Source organism: Euprymna scolopes, chromosome 31, assembly GCF_053919585.1.
Source record: "Euprymna scolopes isolate OS-2025 chromosome 31, ASM5391958v1, whole genome shotgun sequence".
NCBI lineage: Eukaryota > Metazoa > Mollusca > Cephalopoda > Sepiida > Sepiolidae > Euprymna > Euprymna scolopes.
Genome location: NC_136512.1, coordinates 17,567 through 42,402, shown reverse-complemented (window position 1 = coordinate 42,402; position 24,836 = coordinate 17,567). Strand labels below are relative to the sequence as shown.

The 24,836-nt window shown below is 33.7% G+C and overlaps 1 protein-coding gene across 7 annotated transcripts in view; it reads right to left on the bottom strand.

Annotated features, from left to right (window-relative positions):
- LOC145255574 (retinol dehydrogenase 13-like) overlaps nucleotides 1-24,836 on the bottom strand; it is a 171,641-nt gene that overhangs the window by 135,967 nt on the left and 10,838 nt on the right. For all 7 annotated transcript variants that reach the window (XM_080114031.1, XM_080114034.1, XM_080114032.1 and 4 more), the window contains 4 exons: nucleotides 23,880-24,035; nucleotides 16,665-16,769; nucleotides 12,960-13,169; nucleotides 8,940-9,147 (listed from right to left, as the gene is read on the bottom strand). In XM_080114031.1, the coding sequence (XP_079970157.1) occupies nucleotides 8,940-9,147; nucleotides 12,960-13,169; nucleotides 16,665-16,769; nucleotides 23,880-24,035 (679 nt within the window). The remainder of the gene's footprint in view (nucleotides 1-8,939; nucleotides 9,148-12,959; nucleotides 13,170-16,664; nucleotides 16,770-23,879; nucleotides 24,036-24,836) is intronic.

Below are 24,836 nucleotides of genomic sequence, written 5' to 3'. Positions count from 1 at the left end.
CCCTCCCAACATCTTTCAATCACCCGCTTTTATGGCTGTTGCAGGCAGGCTAAATTTGCATATTGCGAGAATTCATGTGACTTTGCGAGATATCATCCTTTACAAAAGACGGCAGCCACCATCTTGATCTTTCTTTCTCTATTTTCAGTCGGCGACGCCGAGCAGGCCCCGAGGTAAGTCTTTCCTTTTTGTCCGTCTCTCTTACGCACCCACACAACACACAAACACGCGGGCGCTTGTCTCCTGGATGCACATTACACATTCCATGCCAGGAAATGTGAAGAGAATATTCTTCATTTGAGGCTTTAGGTAATACTTTGTTTTTAATTAAGATTTAGTATTTTTAAATGTTTCTTATTGTCAGTCTCTTTTCTAGGGTTTTTTCAAATGAGTAAGTAACCAAAAGTTTAATTTTTCTTAGAAAATCTAATATTTTATAGGGTGTTTCTTTTCCAAATATTGCTTTATGGTTTTGTTCCTTGAAATGTTTCACACGGATATTTTCATATTTTTTGCATTCCATCAATACGTGTTTAATGGTTAGTGGATGTTGATAGGTTCTACAGTGAGGGATACCTTCTGCTTTCAGAAGGTATTCATGTGTTAGTCTTGAATGACCAAATTTTCGTATTGGTATTATTGCTCTGTCTTGCCCAACATTGTGTTGTATTTCTCTAAGTTTGTTGTTTAGTTGTTCATCTCATAGTTTTTGCCACTTGATTTTTATGTGGGAGTTTATTTTGTTTTTTCTATCTTTGTATGGGATTTTTATGTTTGATGGAGTCAGATTTGTTGCGTCTGTAGCCAGTTTGTCAGCTTCTGAATTTCCTTTTATGCCGACATGACTCGGTATCCATGCTAATATTATTGTTTTATTTTCCTTTACTTTGTGTTGGTATATTTCCATAATTTCCAGGATGTACGGATGGTGTATGTTCCTTTCTTTCAATGCCATTAAACTGGACATGGAGTCACTGAAGATAAGGAATTTGTTTTTGCTAGACTCCCGGACTAGTTCTAAAGCCATCTTAATAGCCTGTAACTCTGCAGTGTATATAGAGGCATCATCCGGTAATCGGACTTGCTTGTGTGTATTATGCATTTTTGTTGCTGCTCCTACTCTTTCAGTTATTTTTCAGCCATCTGTATAGATAGTTTTGTATGTGGAGTATTTATTTATTTACAGTAGGAGCATGGTTTCCCTGTCTGCTCCCCAGTTTGTGTGTGATATTATCTTTAGTATGTTTAATGCTTTTTGGCATTTGTTTTTTTTTTTGAGTGCTTCTATATGTGGCTTGAAGTTAAATTTGTTGTCCAGGATCATCCCCAGGTATTTGGTTTGCTGTGCCATTGGTATTGCGTTGTTATTAATTTTTAGTTGTGGGTTATGATGATATATGCATGCAGACTGTTTTAGTTTTTGAGAAGATAAACCCACTTTCATCAGCCCATTTCTCTATTTTGTTAAGGCATTCCTGTAATTTTTTTTCTATTGTTAACATATTAGGGGATGAATAGATGATTGAAAAGTCGTCTACAAAGAGGGATTTATCAATGTTTGTGGTCACTACTTTACCAATACTATTGATTTTCAGCAGGAAGAGTGTAACGGATATTATACTGCCCTGGGGCACTCGCATCTCCTGTTCATACACTTCAGATTTTTCTTCTCTGAGGCGCACCCTAAAAGAACGATTCTTAAGGAAATTTTGTATGAATATTGGCATCTTTCCTCTGATTCCCAGGTTGTGCAGGTCCCTCATGATGCCATATTTTCATGTGGTGTCGTATGCTTTTTCTAGATCAAAAAATACTGACACCACATGATGGTTTCTGATAAGTCCATCTCTTATGTAAGTTCCAGCCTAACCAACTGATCGATTGTGCTCCTTTTTTTCCTGAAACCACATTGATGTTTGTCTAATATCTTGTTTTTTTCTAATATCCATACAAGGCGATAGTTTACTAGTCTCTCCATGGTCTTGCAGATACAGCTAGTTTTTTTTTTTTTTTTTTTTTTTTTTTACATAGGCATCACCACTTATCAAGGCCAAGAGGCCACTCAAGGATAAGGGTTAAAGAGTGTACAGTAGACATTGGACAATATAGTAATCATTAGTAATGAAAATTTAGTAAATTTGATAACTTATATAGAACGGCTCATCAAGAACTTATTTACATTAGACTTGAACACAACCATATTGTAGTCAGCCGGAAAGCAGGAAAACGGAAGACAATTCCACAGGCGTGCAGTTCTAAGAAAGAAGCTTTGTTCATGGAATCTACGTTTAGGTTTAGGCACTGATAAAGAGTAGGGGAATTATTGATAGTGTGTACTGCTAGACGAGTGTTTCTTGTGAAAGTTTGGCGAGGGGGGACCATAGATTGAAGCTCAGTTGAACACCTTCCATGAAAATAACGATACATCAGAGACAAACTCGCAACATCTCTTCTGTGAGATAGAGGTTGCAAGGAAGAGAAAAGGACATCTCCTACGAGGCTACGAAGTCTATTTTGAACTCTATCAAGGCAGGACAAGTCCTTTCTAGCAGCTCCTGCCCAGATATGGCAACAATATTCCATCCTTGGACGTACCTGGCTCTTATATAGATAGAGAATAGCATCAGCAGTGAGATATTTACCGGATCGATAGAAAGATCCCACCATTTTTCCAGTGGCCTTGGCAACAGATTTGATGTACGTGTTCCATTTCAGATCAGGAGTAAAGGTCAAGCCCAGAAGCTTGTCAAAACTTGAGGCCTCCTGAAGACGAGAGCCATTCATTTCAATTGATGCCAGATGTGGATCAGAATGTTGATGATGTAAAGAGAGAAGTTTGGTTTTAGATGCATTAAAAGTAACCAGCCACTCCTTTCCCCATTGTACTACGTGCTCAAGATCAGAGGAGAGAGAATTGGAGAGAACTTGGTTGTTTACCGTCTTAGATGTGCTACCATAGATGGTAGTGTCGTCAGCATAAATGTCTACAAATGATGTAAGGATGTGATTTGGAAGATCATTAATGTAGATCAGGAAAAGAGTTGGGCCCAGGATGGACCCCTGAGGGACACCGGCATTAATACTGTGAGCTTCTGATTTTTGCCCCTCAACTACTACTCTTATGAACCTATCAGAAAGAAATGATTTAATAATTGAGAAGACATTTCCAGCTATACCATAGCTAGAGATCTTATGAAGTAAACCTTTATGCCATACCCTATCAAAGGCCTTAGATATGTCAAGAGCAATTGCCCTAGAAAGGTGGCCTCCGTCGAGAGATTTGCTAATCCTATGAGATATAACTGTAAGCACATCTGCTGTAGATCTAGCAGATCGGAAACCATATTGAGTGTCACTAAGAAGGTTATTTTTGTTGAAATGGTTGATTAATTCTGTATTTAACACAGATTCCAACAACTTACTCATGACGCATAGGAGACTTATTGGCCTGTACTGAGAGGGGGATGAGCGATCACCTGAATTCTTAAATACAGGGCATACTAATGAAATTTTCCAGGGAGATGGGAAACTATTCTCCTTAAGACAACGTTTAAACAGTTTTGTAAGTATGGGTGCTAGTTCAGGTTGAAGTTTTTTGAGTACTATAATTGGAATACCGTCAGGGCCAGTTGCTTTACTGGAATCAAGGTTTTTGATTAGCTTGGCAACATCATGTACAGATATATGTATATCACATAGCATGTTTTCTGATACAGGAGGAAATATTGGGGGTTGGAGGCCTTGGTCACAAAGGATAGAATTAGCTGCAAAGTTCTTGGCGAAGAGTTTGGCTTTGTCTGATGCTGACGAGATGACCTCAGGTCCATTGATAATAGTTGGGATGAAGCACACGCTTCTGTTCAGGATTCTGTTTGCTATTTGCCAAAACTGGTGGGAACCAAGCCGCTGCTCAGCTACTTTGATACAACTCTCTTGCATTCTTTATTACTTTCTTACAATGCTAGTTAGAGAGATAGGGTGGTAATTTGTTGGATTCGAGAGGTCTTTGTCAGGTTTTGGAATTGGTATGATTGTGGACTCTCGCCAAGCGTTAGGTAAGTAACTCAAGAGCCAGATATTATTGAATATGTTTAAAAGAGTATTTAATGAAGTTTCTGGTAGTTGTTTCAAAAATTGTTAATGGATCTCATCTGGTCCAGTAGCAATATCTTTGCTTCTATCCAGAGCGCTTTTAAGTCTGGATATTGTGAATGGTAAATTATATTTTTCTGTGTTGTTTGAGGTGAAATTCAGTTTTCCTTTTTCTGCTTCTATTTTGTAGTTTTGGAATGTTAAGCTGTAGTGTTTGGGTGAGGAGTTTTTATTTAGTTGTTCGGCAAGTAGGTTTGCCATGTCCTTTTTTTCAGTGCATTTTCCACCATTAGGTTTTTTTTAGGTATATAGTGGGGTATTGAATTTGTTTCCCATTAATTTTCCTCACCACATCCCATAGTTTCTTGCTAGGTGTTTTATTATTCAACTCTTGCCATGTTTCCCGTTTGGCTTTTTTGGTTATTTGTTATGCTTTTTTTTTTTTTTTTTTTTTTTTTAACACAGTGATCACCACTTATCAAGGCCCGGAAGCCACTCAGGGATAAGGGTTATTGCAAGTACATTACGTTAGTGAGGAGATTTGCTGAAATGTTTACTTAAGGGGGCGGTTCATTAGGAATTTGTTAACATTGGACTTGAAGACAACCAAGTTGTAGTCCGGAGGGAAGCAGGCAGACGGAACAGAGTTCCACAGGCGTGCAGTTCTAAGAAAGAAGCTTTGTTCATGGAATCCGCGTTTTGATTTAGGCACAGATATAGAGTGGGGGAAATTTTTCACAGTGGATTCAGCTAGACGGAAAAAATATGCTTTTGCACAGGCTTGGTGGTAAATTTCTAAGTTTGTTGTGGATGGATTTATCCTGAATTCTTTTAGGGCTTTTTCCGTTTCTTGATTGTTTCTTTGCACTCTTTTGTGAATCATGGTTTATGCTTACTGTTTTTCTTTGAAGTTTTGGGGATTGTTTCCTCTACTATTTTCATTAACCTTTGGGTGAATGTTGCTACTGGATCAGGTTCCTGAACTATTTCATTATTTATTTGTGTTTGGCAGAGATTTCTGAATGTGAACCAGTCAGCTCTCTTTAGTTGCCATTTTGGTGCTATGTTTTCTATTGTGAGATTGTTTGTTTTGATGATAATTGGATAGTGGTCACTATCACACTGTTCTTCATGATTACTAATGATTACTATATTGTCCAATTTCTACTGTACACTTTTTAACCCTTATCCTTGAGTGGCCTCTTGGCCTTGATAATGTGGTGATGCCTATGTAAAAAAAAAAAAAAAAAAAATATCCCAATTAAAGTCCATGTAAATTGTCAGAGCTGTGTTAGGTCTATGGCTGAGGTTGTTCCTGTAGGTGGATGTAGGTAGGTGTGTTTGCCATTGTTCAGTATACACATGTCTGTAGTTTCTAATATTGCTTCTATTATTTTTCCATTATGGTTTGGTTGTCTGTTTCCCCAAAGATAGCTGTGTGCATTGAAATCCCCCAGGATTAGGAATGGTGCAGGGAGTTGTTCAATTATTCTGTCTATTTGAGTTTTTTCTAGTTTATATTTTGGTGGAATGTAGATTGAGCAAATTGTGAGAGTTTGGTGTAAGGTAGCTCTTACTGCAATGGCTTGAAGTTCTGTGTTTAGGTTGAGTTTTTTGTTGGATATTGTTTTCTTTAACATAATAGTCATACTGCCTATTGGTCTATGGTCTATATGTGAAAGGTTGATTTTATTGTAGGTTTCATAGTCTTTAAGGGAGAGTTTGGAGTCTTCCCTCACTAGAGTTTCCTGCAAACATACGACACCTGGGTCATATTCTCTAATTAATTGCTTTCACTCTTCATAGTTTGGTTTTAGTCCTCTACAGTTTCATTGTAGAGCTGCTATGTTCCAAGTTTTTTTATTTTGTTTTGCCATTTTTATTTGATTTGCTTTTGTCCCTCTGATGTTCCATTGTAGTATTTTGTTGGTCATTTGGAGTTGTGTTCTACTTCCATTGTCTCCAATCCTTCAAATCTATTTTCAGTTGGACTCCTTGTTCGGGATGTGGATCGGGATTTCTCTTTTCCTGTTTCTTTGTCTGAAGGGATTTTTGGTTCTTTTCTGGCTTGTGATGAGTTTGATGGTTGCTCAGTTGTTTTTGTAGAAATAGTTTGTGATTTTTTTTTATCAGTAGTGTCATTACTTCTGATTATTTTTGGATTGGTTCCAGCTATTGCACTATTCATTTTTCTCATTTCTTCTAGTAGTTCTTTTATTTCCTTTATTAATTTTCTTAACACATTGAGTTTGTCAATTGTATCTGTTTCATGTATGTGACCATTTTGATTGTTGATTGGAGTAGTTTTTTTTAGTTGTGTCTGCATATGTTTTAGTTTCAATCATTTTTCTGGCCTCTGGGTAGGATATATTCTTTGTATGTTTTAGTTTGGTCACTTCTTTTTCTTTTTTCCATATTTCACAGTATCTAGAGCCAGCACAATGCTTTCCAAGGCAGTTGGCACATTTGAAATCTTTTCTGCAGTCAATGTGTGGATCACTTTCCCCACATCTTCCACACACTGGTGACCGTGTGCACCAATCTTGATGGTGTCCAAACTTCTGGCACTTGAAGCATTGGATTGGATTTGGGATGTAGGTTTCTACATTTATTTTCATATATCCAACTTTCACTTCTTTGGGTATGGTGTGGGAATCAAAAGTTAGTATATATGTGTTGGTGTTGATTTTCTCATTGTTTTTCTTGATTTGGGCTCTATGTACACATTCTGTTCCTGTAGGTTTGTCTTGATCTCCTCCGAAGGACAAAGTGAAAGTTTATGACTTTTCACAACTCTTTTGCAGGAGTTGGATGTCTGTAGCATTTGATTTTAATATTTTCAAATATTTTTAGCTCCAATAGTTTTTTGGTTTGTTCTTCATTACAGGTCTCAATTAATAGGCTGCCGTTAAATTGTTTTTTTTTTTATAGATTTGGGTTTTATAGGTTTTAAATTTTTTTTTCAATTTTAAAGGGTGATAATTGGTTCACAGAAGTTTCTGCTGTTGATTCCATTATTATAAATGTTAGGGAATTCCTCAGTTTTCTTGGCTCTTCTTTAGAGCTACTGATGTCAGAGATATCAGAGTGGGTTCTTTTTTGTGGTTGAGTGGTTTGGGGAGGGGGGGGAGAATAAGCCATATTATGATTTTTTTTTTTTCATCATCTTTGTTCCCCACCTGCCTCTGAGCCTGGGGGGGGGGCGCCCATTTGCCCAGTCTCAACAGGGATACAAGGATGATATACTCGATTTTGGTGATATCATAATGAGCATCTGTCTTCCCTTGATGTTACTATGGGATATATAGTAATTTTAAGGGGTTTGCAGCCATGTCATTGATATTTTTACTTAGTCAATCGACCCTCAGCTACCACTTTCCATCATATATAAGGGAGTAGGTGTTATTAGTTGGAAAGGGATAGACGTGTTATATTAATAGTGGATTTTTGGAGTGGGCAATATATGGTGGGGCTTGAGGTGACCATCGATTGATCGGATTGGGTCCTTCCAACCGCCCGTCTAGCCTAGTAAGGGCCAAAGTGGTGTGTTGGGAAGTGGGGGTGCTAAATCCTGACGTCCAGGATCCCGTTCTAATGGTATTACGGGTTGCTACCTACAACCAACAGGTAGCCTCATTGGGGGACTTTTACTCTCTGCAGGGAGGCAGTCGGCATATTCTGATGCCCTGCAACAGGGTCTAGGGTGATTGATTGATAGGAAAAACTTTTAGTACTTTCAAGTTCTTTGTCTTTTAAAAATTATTTCTAGATTATGATTTGGTTATTTTAATTACTTAGGTTGGTATGTTTTAATTTGAAACCAGTAGGGAAGTGGGGGTGAGAGAGGAAAAAAAAAAAAGGGGTAGGGGAGAGGGCTTTTGTTTTTGTTTTTGCAGAACATAATTAAGTCTTACAAAAGAGAATAGAAAACAAAAACAGAAAATCGATGTAGGTGCATTTCGTCTCAGGAAGCCAATAGAAGCCTGATCTGGTAGCAGGAGAGGAACAAAGGATTGCTATACTAATGTCAGATGTTCTTCTGTGAATGAAATGATCTGTACAAATGTAGTAAAGTCTTTGATTTGAAAATAGATTTACTAGTAGTTTAAATATTTCATTTTATAATTAGTACTAGCAATAGCAAGTTAAGTTTTAAACAAAAAACAATTTTGGCATTGGAAAATAGGCACAAATTTTTCCAATTCTGATGCGCAAAAAGGTTTTGATTTTTCCAATTCTTACTAATCATACCAACACTTAATATCTACGTCATACCTACGCAGATTCCATGAACAAAGCTTCTTTCTTAGAACTGCATGCCTGTGGAACTCTGCTCCGTCTGCCTGCTCCCTCCTGACTACAACTTGGATGCCTTCAAGTCCAACGTAAACAAATTCCTGATGAACCGCCCCCTTAAGTAGACACTTTAAATATCCACACTAACGTACTGTACTTACAATAACCCTTATCCCTGAGTGGCTTCCGGGCCTTGATAAGTGGTAACCACCTTGTAAAAAAAAAAAAAAGTTTCTTCATAGCATGCCACTCACACCCACCTGACGATGCCCACGGAATCAGGTGAAAACGTTCGTAATACATATGGGACATATATCAACATTTGATTTTCACAAGATTTTTTTTAAATAAAAAAGATATAATTAAACAAGCTCTCTGTTGTCTTTAAAAGAAAAAAAATATATATATATGCATGCACATTTCTCCATAGCATGGAGGATAATGATTTTTATGTTTTAAAAGTTACACATTCTGATGAGATTAATTTTATCCTTGCCAGCGTAAACTTTGTCAGTTCAACAAGCAAAAAAAAAAAAAAGTTACTAAATTACCTGAAAAGTTTTCCTGAGATTTCTTCCAGCTGTTGGTTAACACTACAGTAAATGGGTGTCTGTGCGCCTTGAATTGGTGTTTTCATCATTATCCATCGGATTGGACTAAGGAAGAAACTTGATATATAGGATTTATGAATGCCTAAATGTGAAGTAATATTTGTGCTGACTAATCCTGGGTAAATAACATTAGCTGTGACACCAGTGCCTGTTTCGGGGAAGATAGACGAAATATGTGTTATATGGTTAAAAGTGTTACAAAAAGGAAATTAAATGAGAAAAAACAAAGTGATTAGTTTAAATCTAATCTTTACTTAACATTCACACAAAAAACATTTAACATAAACTAAAAACCAAAATATTTTTACAAAGTCAGAAACCTTAGTGGCAGGGAGATGGATAGTTTAATTATTCACAGAAAAATAATCTCCTAATTTTAAATTTATGGTATCTTTGGTTAGAGAAATATTTCAGAATTTACATTTTGTTAACAGGAGGTTTTCAAGAGAATTCTCAAAACTGGATTTATAATCCTGGAAGTGAGGTTGCACTCATCATGCTGACAACTACACAAACTGCCGAGTTAGCACAATAACTTTTTCAGGCACTTCTCAATCTTTCTTGGAATAGAAAAATCTAGAAAACTCCAGAAGGTTGGTACCTTCTGGAGTTTTATAGATTTTTCTATTTCTTTTTCTCTATAAATCACTCTGAAATAACAGATCAAACCTTCTTCATAAACAGTAGAAATATTCAACAATCAGGTACAGTAAATCTTTTTAGTCCATATCAAATGTTGGTATACTCCATACTTTCATCAGGGTTTTCACATTTCACATTAACTTCCTATTAACATGAAAATTTTGTCTTGGTTATTTCATATCTGAAGAAATATATATATCATTCAAACACTACTGTATTTGAATATATGATTAAGGGTTAGTTTTACTCATTTAGAACTGCTTTAAAGCTTCAAAGCTCACTCATTTTGCAATCAAAGTTCAAACAATTTTACAGTTCATAGGTCACCTGCTCAGCTCTATTTTGAAATAAAAATTATCAATTTTTGTTCATTAAAACAAAAGTTATAATAAAATTACTGGCGTTCAAAAGTCTTCAGAATTAGTAAGGAACATGAGAAACGGTCTCTTTTGATTGGCTGTTGGTTACCATAACATTTTTGTCATCAACATCTTCATTAATCATAGCAGGAATGTCGCTCACATGCCTTTTTATATGTAGAGAGTTAACAAAAGTGATGCTTTTGCTGTGCTAGGGCTGATAATATTTTGCTTACATATTGCTCGTTAGTTCGGTTTCTCTTAGTCCCTTCTTTCTGTTTATTTACTTAATTACGTCTTATTTCATTTTTTTTATTTAGTCAATTCAAAAAGTTAGTAATAATTTTTTTTATGGATTGTTAACAATGCGTATGACATTAGAACACAAAAAAAATATTATTTCAAAGCAAAGCCTGGAAAAATCATGGATTACATAGAAAAATGCGAGCATGAAAAGTAATACGGTTAAGATTAAACTTAGAAAAGTAAAAGGACTAGTTGTTAAAACTAGAAAAGAAAAGGACAAGATATTCTAGTAAAAATATAATAAGTTTATAACTTAAAATATTGCAGCATTAAGAATTTATATATAACTAGCCTGGATGCCCGGGTGTTTAGCGGTGTGTGTTGAGCAAAAAAAAAAGTGGTAGTAGACAGGCATGCTCGAACCCATACTGCGAAGAAGAAAAAAAAAAATGCGAAAATAAATAATATGACGTCTTTGCTGTTGCACCCATCGCCAAACTGGAAGCGATGTAGGTTTAAATTAAAGCTAGACAACTGAAAAGAGGGGATGACTTTCGAAAATATCGGCAAAAAAAAGTGACTCCTCCCTGTAGAAAAGTGCCCAGTGGTGATGGAATTAATGTTTTTGACTAATTTTTCAATATTTTAGTCATCCAAAGGGTCGAGCTTGAAAATGGTACTGATCTCGTGAAAATCTGTCGCCTCTGTCGAAAGTTTTAGGCAGACATACATACATACATTTAAACAGACAGGTAAGATTTTTATTATAAATGTTGTTAAATTTTTTTTTTTTTTTAAATTTTTAACGCTGCCAGATTTTAATTTATAAATTTATTATATTTTTTACTACAATATCTTGTCTTTTCTAGTTTTAACCACTAGTCCTTTTACTTTTCTAAGCTTAATCTTAACCATTTGACTTTTCATGCTTGCATCTCTCTCTCTCTATATATATATATATATATATATATATATATGGCATGTACTAAATAAAACAATTTTTACAAAGATTTTAATCGCATATGCATAAAATCACTTTACTCTTAATCTTACACACACACACACACACACACACACACACACACACACACACACACACACACACACACATATGTACTCATTTCCACAATCAAACAATGCTAAAGCTCACACAAGCCATGAAAACCATAGACCGGAAATCCTAGACTCAATTTTCGTCCTTTGGGCTCATCAGTAAAACATATCCAAATTCAGAATTCAAAACCAGAGTCACTATCATGCGAGGAAAGTACTCTGCCACCTGAGCTACTACGTCACATACAAAAAGTCCACTAACACGGACCAAGCAAACGACAATAAAGTCAGACTGCAGAATATACCTACTTCTCAACAAGGGACGTAACTACTAAAAACTCAGCCAATGCCTCATAGGCAGGATTTTATGTTTGCCATCCAACAAGCTAACCCAGTGAGCAAATTAATATTAGATTTTTAGTTTGGATATGTTCTACTAATTAGCCAAAAGGAGGCCGAGTCTAGGCCTGCTGCTTTGTGGCTTTCATCATTTAGTGAGCTGCAGTGTTATTTGGTTATAAAAATAATTATATATATTATCTCACATTCACAAAATCTAATATTAATTTGTTCACTGGGTAATCTTACTGGATAAAATCCTACTTGTTATATAATATATATATATATATATATATATATATATATATATATATATATATATTCAATACAGATTAAAATTTTTCAAGTAATTGAAAGACACCATTGAAATTTTCTTTTGTTTCTCTCTGGGGTCACTAAGGCAAGGTTATGTTCATAAAATAACAAATGTATAATAATGTAAAGAAACAATTTTTTTTTTCTTAAATAGATTTTTTTTATTTTGTAAAATTAAATGAAATATATTTCAATGTAGAATGGATTTTGAATAAGATTTCAACATATTTTTATTAGTGATTTTAAAATTTAAAATAATTCACATTGTTTAGATTTTTAAAGCCTTTTATTGTTTTACAGCTGTCTGTAAGAAAAGCAACTTTAAAAAGTAAGGTTTTTATGAATGCCATCATGCTAACAGTTTATTTTTATTACTTGGCCTCATATTATGAATGTTATTTAACTTTTCTTTCTAGGAAACATTGTAAACACTACTATTTAAAATCATTTTTTTCTCTAAGAAACCTTCAGGTAAGCAATATATCTCCACACAGACAATGTTGAGTGACTACTGTTAGTATTAAATATATGATGATTCATGATTTTTTTTTCAAATAAATATTAACAATGATTTTTATGCCTACATGTGTTTTAAAATTACATTCTTTTCAGTGTAAGAGATAAGTATTGCCAGTCTGGAGATTTAAACTGAGTCACAAAGTTAACCATGACTTCATATGCTGGTATCTTATTTCCAGGCTACTAGAAATTAACATGAGAAGTGAAGGAAATTAAGTATCTATTAATACTAAATCAGCAGACATAAACAGTAAACAGTCAGAAAGCATTCAATCGCAGGAAGTCATAATATTGCATTTGTGCTTAGGTTGGCCATTTATTCTAAATTCCCTAAAAAGGGCTCAATTTTTTCTTCTTACAGTTGCCTTATAACGATCTTCATTGATAATTACTATAGGCTGGTATTTTACCACCAACCTACCAGAAATTGTGTGTGTAGGTTGAAGAATGCAGGAGTGAAATGTTATTTTAGTTTTAAATGTCTTACCTTCAAGTCGGCGACTAAGCTCTGTATTAAAAAGAACTTTAGCTAACTGACTTTGGCAAAATGCTATTTTTTTGTCATAATTGTTGGCACTATTCAAATCACTCCAGTTGATGGTGCCATCTCGAAATGCATAACTGCAAATGTTTAAAATTCGACTTGGTGATGATTGTTTTAATTTATCCAGCAACAAAATCGTCAGCAAGAAATGACCTGAGGAAGGAAATTTGTAAATTTTATTTATTGATTTTTTTTTTTGTTTCAAAGTCAAGAGTTTAAAACAAAGATGACTTAGTTTTAATTAACTGATAGAATTGCTCAAAAAAGTACTGTTTTTTAATTTTATATTGCAAAAAAACAGAAAAAAAACACCTAATAATAACTTCTAGGCAGAAATTAGTTTCAACTGACAATGTTAAAGTTTCAAAATCATTGAATTTTACATTACCATGAAATTGTTTAGATTAATAAAACTAGTAATAATATATTCCCTCTGACCACAAATTTGGTTCTTGTCCAGAATTTCACCTATATCAAAAAAAATTTGTGATGTACATACATATGATGAAACGAAAACATCAGTCCAAAACTTATGTAAATTGATCAAGTAATTTTATTTTTAAATAAGAAAATCAAATTTTATGAATAATCGAGGAGTGACTGTCAACAATTTCAAAAAACAACGGGAAATAACTCAATTCATACTTAATAGATTTATGTTGTATTGCTTACGAATTCACATTAATCACTTAAAAATTATTTCCTTCATAATAACAAAACTACTTGATCAATTTGTGATTTTTCGAATATGATATTTTTGTTTCATCATGGGTACATACATCATACAGATTTTTCTTTATTTTTGTTTTTTAATATAGGGGGAATTCTGGACAAGAACCAAAGAAGGTAATAGTATAGTTTCAGGTTCATGCAGATATCAAATCTCCATTAGTAATATACTGTGTAATCATTTATGTCAATATAACGTTGGTAATTATACACTGAATGTTTTATTGACTATTAATCAATTACTTATCAAATCAATAAATGTAATAGTGTAAGATAAAATGAAAAAAAAAATGTTTACTCTTTAATTTTTGGCAAGTAGCATCAGCACATGAACTTACCCATAGCACACTTTGGCACCCCAATTTACTATTACTAATAATAACCAAGCATCCACGAGTGAAAATTTTATTTTCGCCATGACTAATGTTTGTGCAAAATTTTTAAAAATTCCAAGGTGGGTTTATTGAGAAATGTGCAAATGGATGAACGATTTGGGGACAATTTTATACCTATAGGAGTAAAATTGCCCCTAAATCGTTCATCTATTCGCACATTTCTCTCTGGGGAGAGGCAACCAGAGTTATCTCAGAAAATTTGTTCTGGCAAAAAGTTTACTTTAACCATGACTAATGTTTGTGCAAAATTTAAAAAAAAATCCAAGACATGGTTATTGAGAAAAGAGCAAGCAAACAAATGGATGAACAGGAGTGAATTACTAGGGCAAATCTCTCCTTTGTCGGGGGGGGGGGGGTCAATAATATAAACTTTGTTAGCCTCATGAACTCAATATTTCTACCTGCATTGGTACAGTTAAAATAACATTCTCCTTAGACTTATAATACTATTTTTCTCATTACACATTCAGACTTATGAACTTTTGTAAACATCTTTGTGAACACAAGGACTTTCATCATAATCATCCATTAAAGCAAATTAACATTTTGCTTTTCTTTCATTTCTATTTTTGAATGAAGATAAAAAGTAAAATTGATAAAATGCTAGAATGAGACGTTGTCATTCACCTTTCAACTAAATGCACGCCTATGGAACTCTGTCCGTCTGCCTGCTTCCCTCCGGACTACAACTTGGATGTCTTCAAGTCCAATGTTAACAAATTCCTAATGAACCACCCCCTTAATTAAACACTTCATCAAATCTCCACACTAACGTAATGTACTTGCAATAACCCTTATCCCTGAGTGGCTTCCGGGCCTTGATAAGTGGTGGTCACTGTGTAAAAAAAAAAAAAAAAAAAATGTCTTTTTATTCTTTTAAAACTCTTTCTCACGCCAAACAAGATGTATTACCATTTCAGCATAAGATTTGGAGTCATGTCTAACAGGGGATTGTGGAAAGTTGAGTAGTGAGAAATCTGTTCAGATTACAGTTAAACTTCAAGGAAGCAGGAAATAGAAGGGAATTCAAAAGTCTATCCATTCAAGAGAAGAAACTATTACAGTAAAAGGTTTTCTAGTATCTAGGGACATCAACAGTGAAGAAATGGGATTTAACTGCTTGTTGGGTTAGTCGGGAATATTTACCATTGTAGTATAACAGGGCATAAGTGCTATGAGTTCATCAGAATACAACTCATTAAAATACTTGTAAAACATGTACAGGGATGCAACATTGTGATGATGGAACAGAAATTGGAGTTTGGTTGATAATCTGGGACCTATTAAGTTGTAGACTTTTTTTTGGACCCTATCTAAGAGGAAGAGATTAATGGTAAATGCACTAACCCAGATGTGGCAACAATACTCCATACATGGGCCAATTGTAGCTTTGTACTTTTAAGCGTGAGTAATTTTCTAGTATGGTAGAGTTAGTTCACTTTCTTTATAAACAATGTTTTCTTGAAAGAAATACAAAATTTAATCCATCAGAATGCATTTTAGTTTATTCCTAAGTCTGCCATTCTCAAATTTTATTGATAGTTGAAGAAAAAAAAAGAATAAATTACTTCATGGACCTTTAAAATTTGAAAGGAATTTGAAAGTATTTAAACTGCCAAATAAAAAGTAATTTCTGCCTTCAAAATTCTTAGCAAAACCTCATATATTTAAAGTTCTGGAAACTATTTACAAACAGTAATTTTATAAATAGAAATTAAAACAACATTACCTTAGAAAAATTATTTTTAATTTAAAGAAGAATTGAGTTTAATTAAACAAAATCATAATAATTGAATATAAGTTTACATTTTTTTTCTTAATTTAGTATTAACAAACATCATTGTTTAAAAAGAAAAGCCTAAACAAAAACAAATAAAACTATTTCTAGGCAACATAAGATAGGTACAGCTAATCTATAAGAATGAGAATAAGATGTAAGAAAGTGTTTACATTGTCACCTTCAACATTAATTTAAGGCTAGAATTAAAATTTAAAAACAAAAATCAAGGATGCTTGTCCCGAATTTCCCCTATATTAAAAGCAAAAATAAAAAAAAACTTGTATGATATATGCATCATGACAGAAAGAAAATATCTTCCAAAAATTATGTAAATTGATGAAATAGTTTTATTTTTATAAAGATAATCATTTTAAAGCGAACTTGAGTATTTTCCAATATCCTTGTCCTCCCATATTAAGAATGGCTTCCTAAAATCTTGCAAGTTTAAATTATTTGGAGTTATCTACCTAGTTTTCAATATGGAATTGTGATACTGTCGTTCATAGTTTAACCATAAAATTTGATTTTCTTATTTAGATATAAAACTATTTGATCAAATTACGTGATTTTTGGCATATGACATTTTCTTTCTATCACAAGTACATACATCATACATGTTTCTTTATTTTCATTTTTTAATACCGTGGAGGCGGGGAATTCTGGACAAATACCCTAAATTTATGCTTATTACGCCACCTTTTCTTTTCTAATTTTTGCTCAACATCAATTTTCTAAGAAACTGACCTAAATAATTGACTCCCAGTTGTTGTTCAAATCCATCTTTTGTCAAAGATTTTGGGCACATCATTATTCCAGCATTATTTATCAGAATGTCCACATGTCGTTCATCTAAAAAGAATAATTTGATACAAAAACATCATTTGTTACACAATGACAAAACACTGAAGCAAAATCAATTAAACAAAAAAATAGTTTAAACTGTCACTATATTTTAGCATTTTTTTATTAAAATCACTTCAGACAAAGCATGAAGCCACTTCATGTAAAGAACTTAAAAATAAAAATACCACTTCAAGATCAAAAACTAATCTATAATATAAATCTCACCACCTGTCTGTTTAAATGAATGTATATATATATGTATTATATATCTTTGTATGTCTGCCTAAAACTTTCGACAGAGGTGACAGATTTTCACGAGATCAGTATCATTTTGAAGCTTGAACTTTTCAGATGACAAATATCGAAAAATTGGCTAAAAAACATTAATTCCTTCGCCCTCAACTGGGCATTTTTCTACAGGAAGGGGTCATCGCTTTTTTCGCCAATATTTTTGAAAGTCATCGCCTCTTTTTGATTGACTAGCCTTAATTTAAACCTATGTCACTTCCAGTTTGACGATAGGCACAACAGCTAACGAGGCATGTTTTTTTTCACATTTGTTTCCTCCTTCGTGGTACAGGTATGAGCCTGCCTACCTACTACCACTTTTTTTTTTTTTTTTTTTTGCTCAACCAACACCCTTACAAAACACCTCTACTTTCTTTTCCGCCTTTGCGTCACAGGTTTGAGCCTGCCTACTACAACTTTTTTTTTGCTCAACACATACCTCCAAACACCTGGGCAATGCCGGGCACCCAGGCTAGTCAACAATAAGCGTTGAATGGATAAATCTCAATGTAGAAAATACCAATTCTTCCTCCTTTATCAGAAATATCACTCATGGAGTGTGAGAAGTAAAAGCCCAAAATAAGGAAAACGAGAGCCAAGAGTCTGCTTAAAATAAATCTAAGGTTCAATTTTTACTCTCCAAGTAATTCAAATATTTTGTAATGTAACTCATCACTTTCAAGAGTAAGTAAACTCCATTACAAATTTCAGAGTTTATTTAAAAAAAAGTGTTTCAGAATACTTTAGATAAGAATGATTATATGGATTACTTGGATTACATTCACAAACTATTCACCTCCCCAGTCACTGAGCCAAGACCCCCCGGACAATATGAGGAAATGATTCGCTAAGGCAAATAAATGCGATTGAAAGTAAGAGGAGTAATTAGCTAGGAGTGGCTGAATGGTTGAGTCATTTTTGTTTATCAGTAATTAAGAAAAAGAATCGGACATGGAATTTTTGATCATAAGTTAATTTAGGAGTCACAGTAAAGCAGAGAGCCGAGATGAACAGTTGGTGGCCCAGAGGTCCCAGAAATTAAGTATATTTGAGATAAGCTGACAACTTTGAGTAACAACAATAGTGGTCTCAACAGAAAATTACCTTAGTCAGGTCTTAGCTAATATACAAGAATTTAACAAAGATGAGGCTGCTATAGTGTAGCAAGGTCCCAGGCAATTCCAGGAACCTTGCTCAGATAGATGGGGATGAGGGAAGATGAGATATGGTTAAGGGGGGGGGGTTATGCTAACACTTGGTCAGGAGGGACAGATGTCCATAAAATTCTGTCCATCAGAAAAATAACATGTTTCAATGACAGGAAAATATAAACCTGATAATAGAATTTCTTTTAGAACAAGAGAACTAGGAAAGGAGATTATTTTTCTAGTTGGGTTTGGTAAAAATGGATTTTAAATAATTATTGAAATCAGAACAAGGAACTTAGATTAAAAATAAAGAGACTTTTGCTGTCAAGCGTATAGAAAAAAAACTATAAACTGAGGGAAGATTAGCTATTCAAGATGCTATATATTCAAATGCTAGACCACCCAGCATAATTGATAAGCAGTTTCTTTGGAACACGAGTTAGAAAGGGAGAAAAAAGAAAAAAGAATTGAAGAGGGATATGGTTAACATAGAGAAGGAAAAGGAGACTCAGAGAAAAAGAGAAAGGATAATCTTCAAATGACAGAGAGGAAAACAGAATGATCTCAAAGAGTTGGATGGTTTGAATTAGAGTTTAAATAAAAACCATTGTTTTTAGAAATAGAAAACTTTGCTTGCTGGATCATAGCAGGACACATCAGCTTTGGAGCTGGCAGCCCTCGAAAGAGTACGAAAGTTGAAGAGTTTGATTTCGGTTGAAGGATTCTGCATCCAGAAAGATTTTGTTTTTCTTAAATGCAAGAGAAGCCCCGAATTTAACTGATACTTTTTGTGTACAAACTGTGTTCAAAATGATTTTATGCAATAATTATTTTTGTCCATAACAAAATGATCTCCAGTGTTATCATTGACTGTTGACTGTATATTGGTTTGAGAGTAACCCAGTTGATTTCAGATCTACCCTGAACCCGATACTAAGCTGCAGCAGGATGAACTCAACCACAGCATCAGACAACGAATGGCCAGCTGAAAATAAAAGTGTTGCCATACAGACTTAGGGACGGCCAGTAGTTTCTAATAACCAGTAAGCATCCGATTAGATTTTGAGGGGTTCACCACTAGACAGAGTTAAGAGTGTAGCCACTGGGACTTAGGGAGGGTTAGTACACATTTTCTTGCCTGTGTGTACGCCCTAGCCCTGCTTGGTTGCATCTTTGGTTCTGTCAACCAGGATGGACGAACATGCTCAGAGGTTATATCACATTTATGGTGCCATTGACACAGAATGTTCCATTTCTATGAGAAATGCACCCAGAGGTTATATTACAATAGCTTGAAAGGTCTGTTTCTGCAACAGTGTCACACACACACAGACACACCTAGAGCACAACTGCCTTCTACATAATGTATCTTAGTTTGTGTTTTCTTTTGTGAGTCTGTGTTGTTTTGATTTTGTATACTTGTAAATCAATGCTTATATCCTTGGCAATTGCCAATATGGGACGATATGGCCAGAATGAGAACAAAAAGATCAAGAGATGAAGAAAACCATGCGTGTTGGGATAGGCGGGGTGATCATTGAGGGATGACACATGGTCTTACAGGCCTATTACATATAATATTATGAATAAAATACAAATTACTCAACACTTTTACCCGTTCATGTTTGATGGAACAAAAATTAAATATAGATTCCCATGTTTGACAAGATGTACCTGGAGAAAGTCAGGGGGTTCTGTTGGCCAAAACTTTGTGCACATTTCCCTAGATAAGACCAGTTGTTCAAATACTCCAAACAATAGAAGGTTTTTCAATTTTGAATTTTTTATTATTAAATTATAATGTTTGGTGGTCCAAAAAAGTGCCTTATTTTGTTTTTCATCCCAATGTTGTGTTTTACAAATTTTTCCATATTTTTCAGATGGTATAGACAAAAAGTGTTCCATATTTTTCAGATGGTGTAGACAGAAGGTTTTAACACCAATATGGATCTAACTGAGTGCTATACTATGCAACAGAAGATAAAAATCATTAAGGCATACTTCTAATGCAGCGACAATGCAAGTAATATTTTAGCAAGATCACTGTATCTGATAGAAGAACAAGTAAATGCTTGATGGACAAACTTTGAGAGACAGAAAGTGTGGTAGATGCCGACAAAGACTACATTGGTTAACATTATTCAGCCATAATTACTGACAATATTCAGATTTTATGGGAACACCTTGAGGAATAACCCATAAAATCAACATGCTGTCTCTCACAAGAAACTGGCATTTCAAAAACATCAGTTTTGAGGATCCCCCATGATCACCTTAATGTCTTTTCTTACAAAATTCAGATCTTGCAAAGGCAAACCAATTGCATTAAAGCAGAATGAGAAACGTTTTGTGAAGATATCAGTTAAAGTATTGAAAATGATCCTGGTTTGTTGGATTTTATTTTTTTTTTTTAGTGATGAGGCTCGCTATATTTTGAGTGGACACATCAACAAGCAGAATAGGTACTTCTGAGCTCAGGCTCAGCCCCCATCGTCCTATTAGCTAACAGAAAATGACTGTGGTGTGCCATCAAATAAAATGGCATCATTGGGTCATACTTCTTTGAGGAGAGAATAAGAATCGTGTGACAGTGGACACATACTGATATAATCTCCTAGCATTCAGCTACTATTTGGTTAAACAATTTATTTTTTAATTTTCCTCGGAAAAAATTGAGATCAAAACGAAAATGGGATGCTTTTTTACTAACAGGTGGTACAGATATTTGATAGTTACTGTGGAAGACATTGTTTTACAAATGTATATATTCAACCACAATGTAAACATGCACTAAGCAGCATGTTTAGTGAATTGCATATGTTATAGAGTGACCAAGCAGAAGCAGTAAGTTGTCTGTTTATCTATCTGTTTATCTAATTATCTGTGTATCTATTTATGTATTTGTTTATCTAGTTATCTATCAATCTATATATATCTATCTGTCTATATAATTATTTATTTATCTAGCTAGAGTTGAGTGGACAAGAGTTTTAAAGTCATGTTTTGACAACATGTCAAACCTTGTTAAACTCTGTGACTGAACAAGTTTGCACCAGAAGGTATCCGAACAGGTGACCGGAAGTTGACATGTTACATTTGTGCAAGCATTGTTGGCAGTCAGATTCAAGACATCAAGAAAAACAGATGGGCTGGAAATGAGTTTCCTCATGAGAGGGAAGAAGTCTTAGAATGAAGGCATAGAAGACCCCCCTCCTCAAGCCAGAGACAGTCGATCACTCCTCTGCTATGACGATGACCTGGGAGTGAATAAAATATATAAAAATACACATCGTTTTGAACTGTCTTGTGAAGTGTCTCCCCTAAAGCAGGTCCAGCTCCAAAATGTTGAAGAAACTCCCAGAAGAAACAATAGCAGAACAGATAAGTCGTTATGTCATGTTATATGTAATTATGTTGACACGCACGCATCAACACCACTAGATGAGACAAATCACGCGCCGTAAAATAGACATCCAGAACAAGGACAACAGTCCATTATACAATGTACATACAGACATACACATAGTCCGTTTATGATAAAACACAACAGACATTAGAAGTGCCAAGTATACACACTCAAACACACATACAATTCAAGTATATACACATCGTATGTTTAGTTAGTAAAATATATGACAGTCATATAAACAGACCACTTGCAACACATGTTTGCGGTGCATGTGAATGAGACTTGCTGTAAATGAGAGATTAAGGAGCCACACAAGAAATTGGAAATATTTCAGATTTGGGGTTTGGCCACCCAGAACTTGATTTCTGTTTGAAAAAAAAAGTGAGTGTCTGCTTAAACTGGTACTCATACAGAGAGATAGAACTTCTATAATAAAATGTTTGCAAAGATAAGAGGTTTCCTGCTGTGATTATGACTCATTTGTAGATGTCCAAATTTAATGGCTATTCCAGATACAAAGCTCCTGAAACACAAAATATTAACCATACTTACTGTATTACTGAGGATTGTTATCTCAATAAGTTATTTGACTTTTCTTATTAAATCAAAATATCTTTAATTCTTTTCGCACAACAGAATTCCTTAGGCTCCAAAGTTCAGCAAGAAGGACATATTTTTTTCACGTTACAGAAATCATTTCCTTATTTAAGGCATGATTTTTATAGGCTAAATGTTTTTCCTAATGCCTACCCAGTGAAATGATGGAACCCAGTGCTTTGGGACATCATCTCTAGGTATACCACGGCTAAAGAGTGCTTTTCCTGCCCTTTTGTTTGTTTTAATTTATTTTACCATAAAAAAAGGAATTAGTGTATAAGAATAAGAACTGTGCTAAACATTTATTTGCTATCATTAGTTTATTATATAAAAAACTAAATATTTCTCTTGATTTGAACAGAAAAAAATCATAAAAAACGAAAATCATGAAAAAAATTAAATTTTTTGTTTGCTATCAGCTGTTTGTTATTCAGAAAAAGAAATAAATTTATTCATAAAACTTACCCAACAATGAGATTTTTGTTATTGATTTTATTTTGTTTCAAGTTTCATAAAAATTGTCTAATAATTATTCATTGTACATTATATAGAAAGGACAGTTTTTCTTTTTCAGTTAAATTTTCATTGAATTATCTTCGTAATAACAGAAATATATTTTTCATTAAAATAATTGGTCAGCATTTGTACAAAAAAAAAAAAAATTTTTTTAAATCATGAAACTTTTGTTCAGCACCTTCCAGTTTTTTATGTCAACTAACCAAAAGATTTTGACAATAGTACAGTTCTTATTCTGCATAAGTATTGGATTATTCACTCGTTCTATGCTCTGCCACCCACCACATAGTTCAACTTTAGTTAAGTATATACCAAAGGAAAAGTTCAATCATTTTGGTTGAAACAGGGATACACAAACAGTATACTTGCACTAAGTACAGTTGGCAGTCCCTGCTATTTTCAGAATTAGTGCCTCAAATTAATACTTAATAAGATGAAACAGTGAATCAAGTATTTTAAGATTGACCCTCAGCCTTCTAGTCTACAAGTTACAGGGGAATGGGTAGCTGATTGAAGAAAGATCAAGGCTAAGAAAAACGTAAGTGATAAAAATGAAATTGAGAGAAAGAGGGATAAATAAAAACCTGTCGAGAGATAGGTTAGTTTAGAAGTCATTTTTAAAACTACTGTAAAACTGAATATGATGATGACAACAGACCAACAAAATTAGTGGATGTTGAAAGAAAGATAGAGACTTGAAAGAAATAAAATTCTTGTCCAGAAGTCCTCCTATATCAAAAAAAAAAGAAAGAAAAATTTGTATAATGTAAATATTCGTGACGAAACAAAAATATATTTCAAAAAGTACATAAATTAATAAAGTAATTTTATTTTTAAAAACGGAAATCATTTTTAGACGGTTAATAGCTATTCATAGGCTTATTATGACATAATAGTAATTCAAACTTGCAAGTTTGAGTTATCTACCTTTATTTTTATCAAATTATTTTCAAAATGACCAACAAGACAGCTGCTCTTCAGTTAATCATAACATTTGATTTTCTTATTTAAAAGGAAAATTACTTGATCGCTGCATAATTTTTGGAATATGACATGTTCATTTCATCATGGATATGTACATTATACAGATTTTTCTTTATTTTTGTATTTTAATAGAGGAAAAATTCTGGACAAGAGCTGAAAATAATAAATACTTACATTTATTTACCATTTCTGCAAAAGCTGTGATGGAAGCGATAGATGCGAGATCTAATCTTTGGCAACAAACATTACGATTTGAAGTTTCTTCTATGATATCTTTTTTGGCTTCCTCACAACGCTCTAGGTCTCGGCAAGCCATAATAACACGGGCGCCTATAGAAATACAATAGTTAAGGCGAAACATATATAAGGTGAAATATATATGTATGTGAATACTGAAAAATATTTATATATATATATAAATAAAACAGTAGATGTGTGCAAAAATATTCAATCGATAAACTCTTAAGCTATTGGTCACATAACACTGAAATTAACAGGAAATAATAATCATACACCAAGGATGGTTTATAATGAGTAAAATCTTTGTGTAGATGGATGAATAATGCACGTTGAAATGCAAAATGTTTATTTCAACTTGCTGACATATTTCTATTACTTTTGCACATGCATAAATTCATTGATAGCTGGAAGTGGTTTAATTTAAAAACTTTTTTATCTATCTGTTGATAGCTGAAATGGTAGGGAATTTGGCTGGAGCACTGAATGTTTTGGTTTCGATTCTAGTTGATGGCAACCAAGTCATTCCTTTTTTAACTTTTGAAATAGGTACAATATTCAATAGAGAACTATAATTTTAAGATTTAAATATGAAATTTGCATGAATTAAAATATATTTAAGTGTATCATAACTGTTCACAAAATGAATTCATGACGACTTAAAAAGAATTCCTTTTAAAAGCTATTCCATTTTTTTTGCATTCAAAACTGAAATATTCGCTTTATGCGTACCGCTACTGCAACAGTTCTATTGTATTCTAATCCTCTTTTGTAAGATTAATATAAGACAGTATAAATGTATTTTAAAATGATCAGAGCCTTACAAATAATTTTGTATAAAATAAGGTTTGCCGCTACTAAGGAATTACTTTTTAAAACAATCTGCTAACTCAG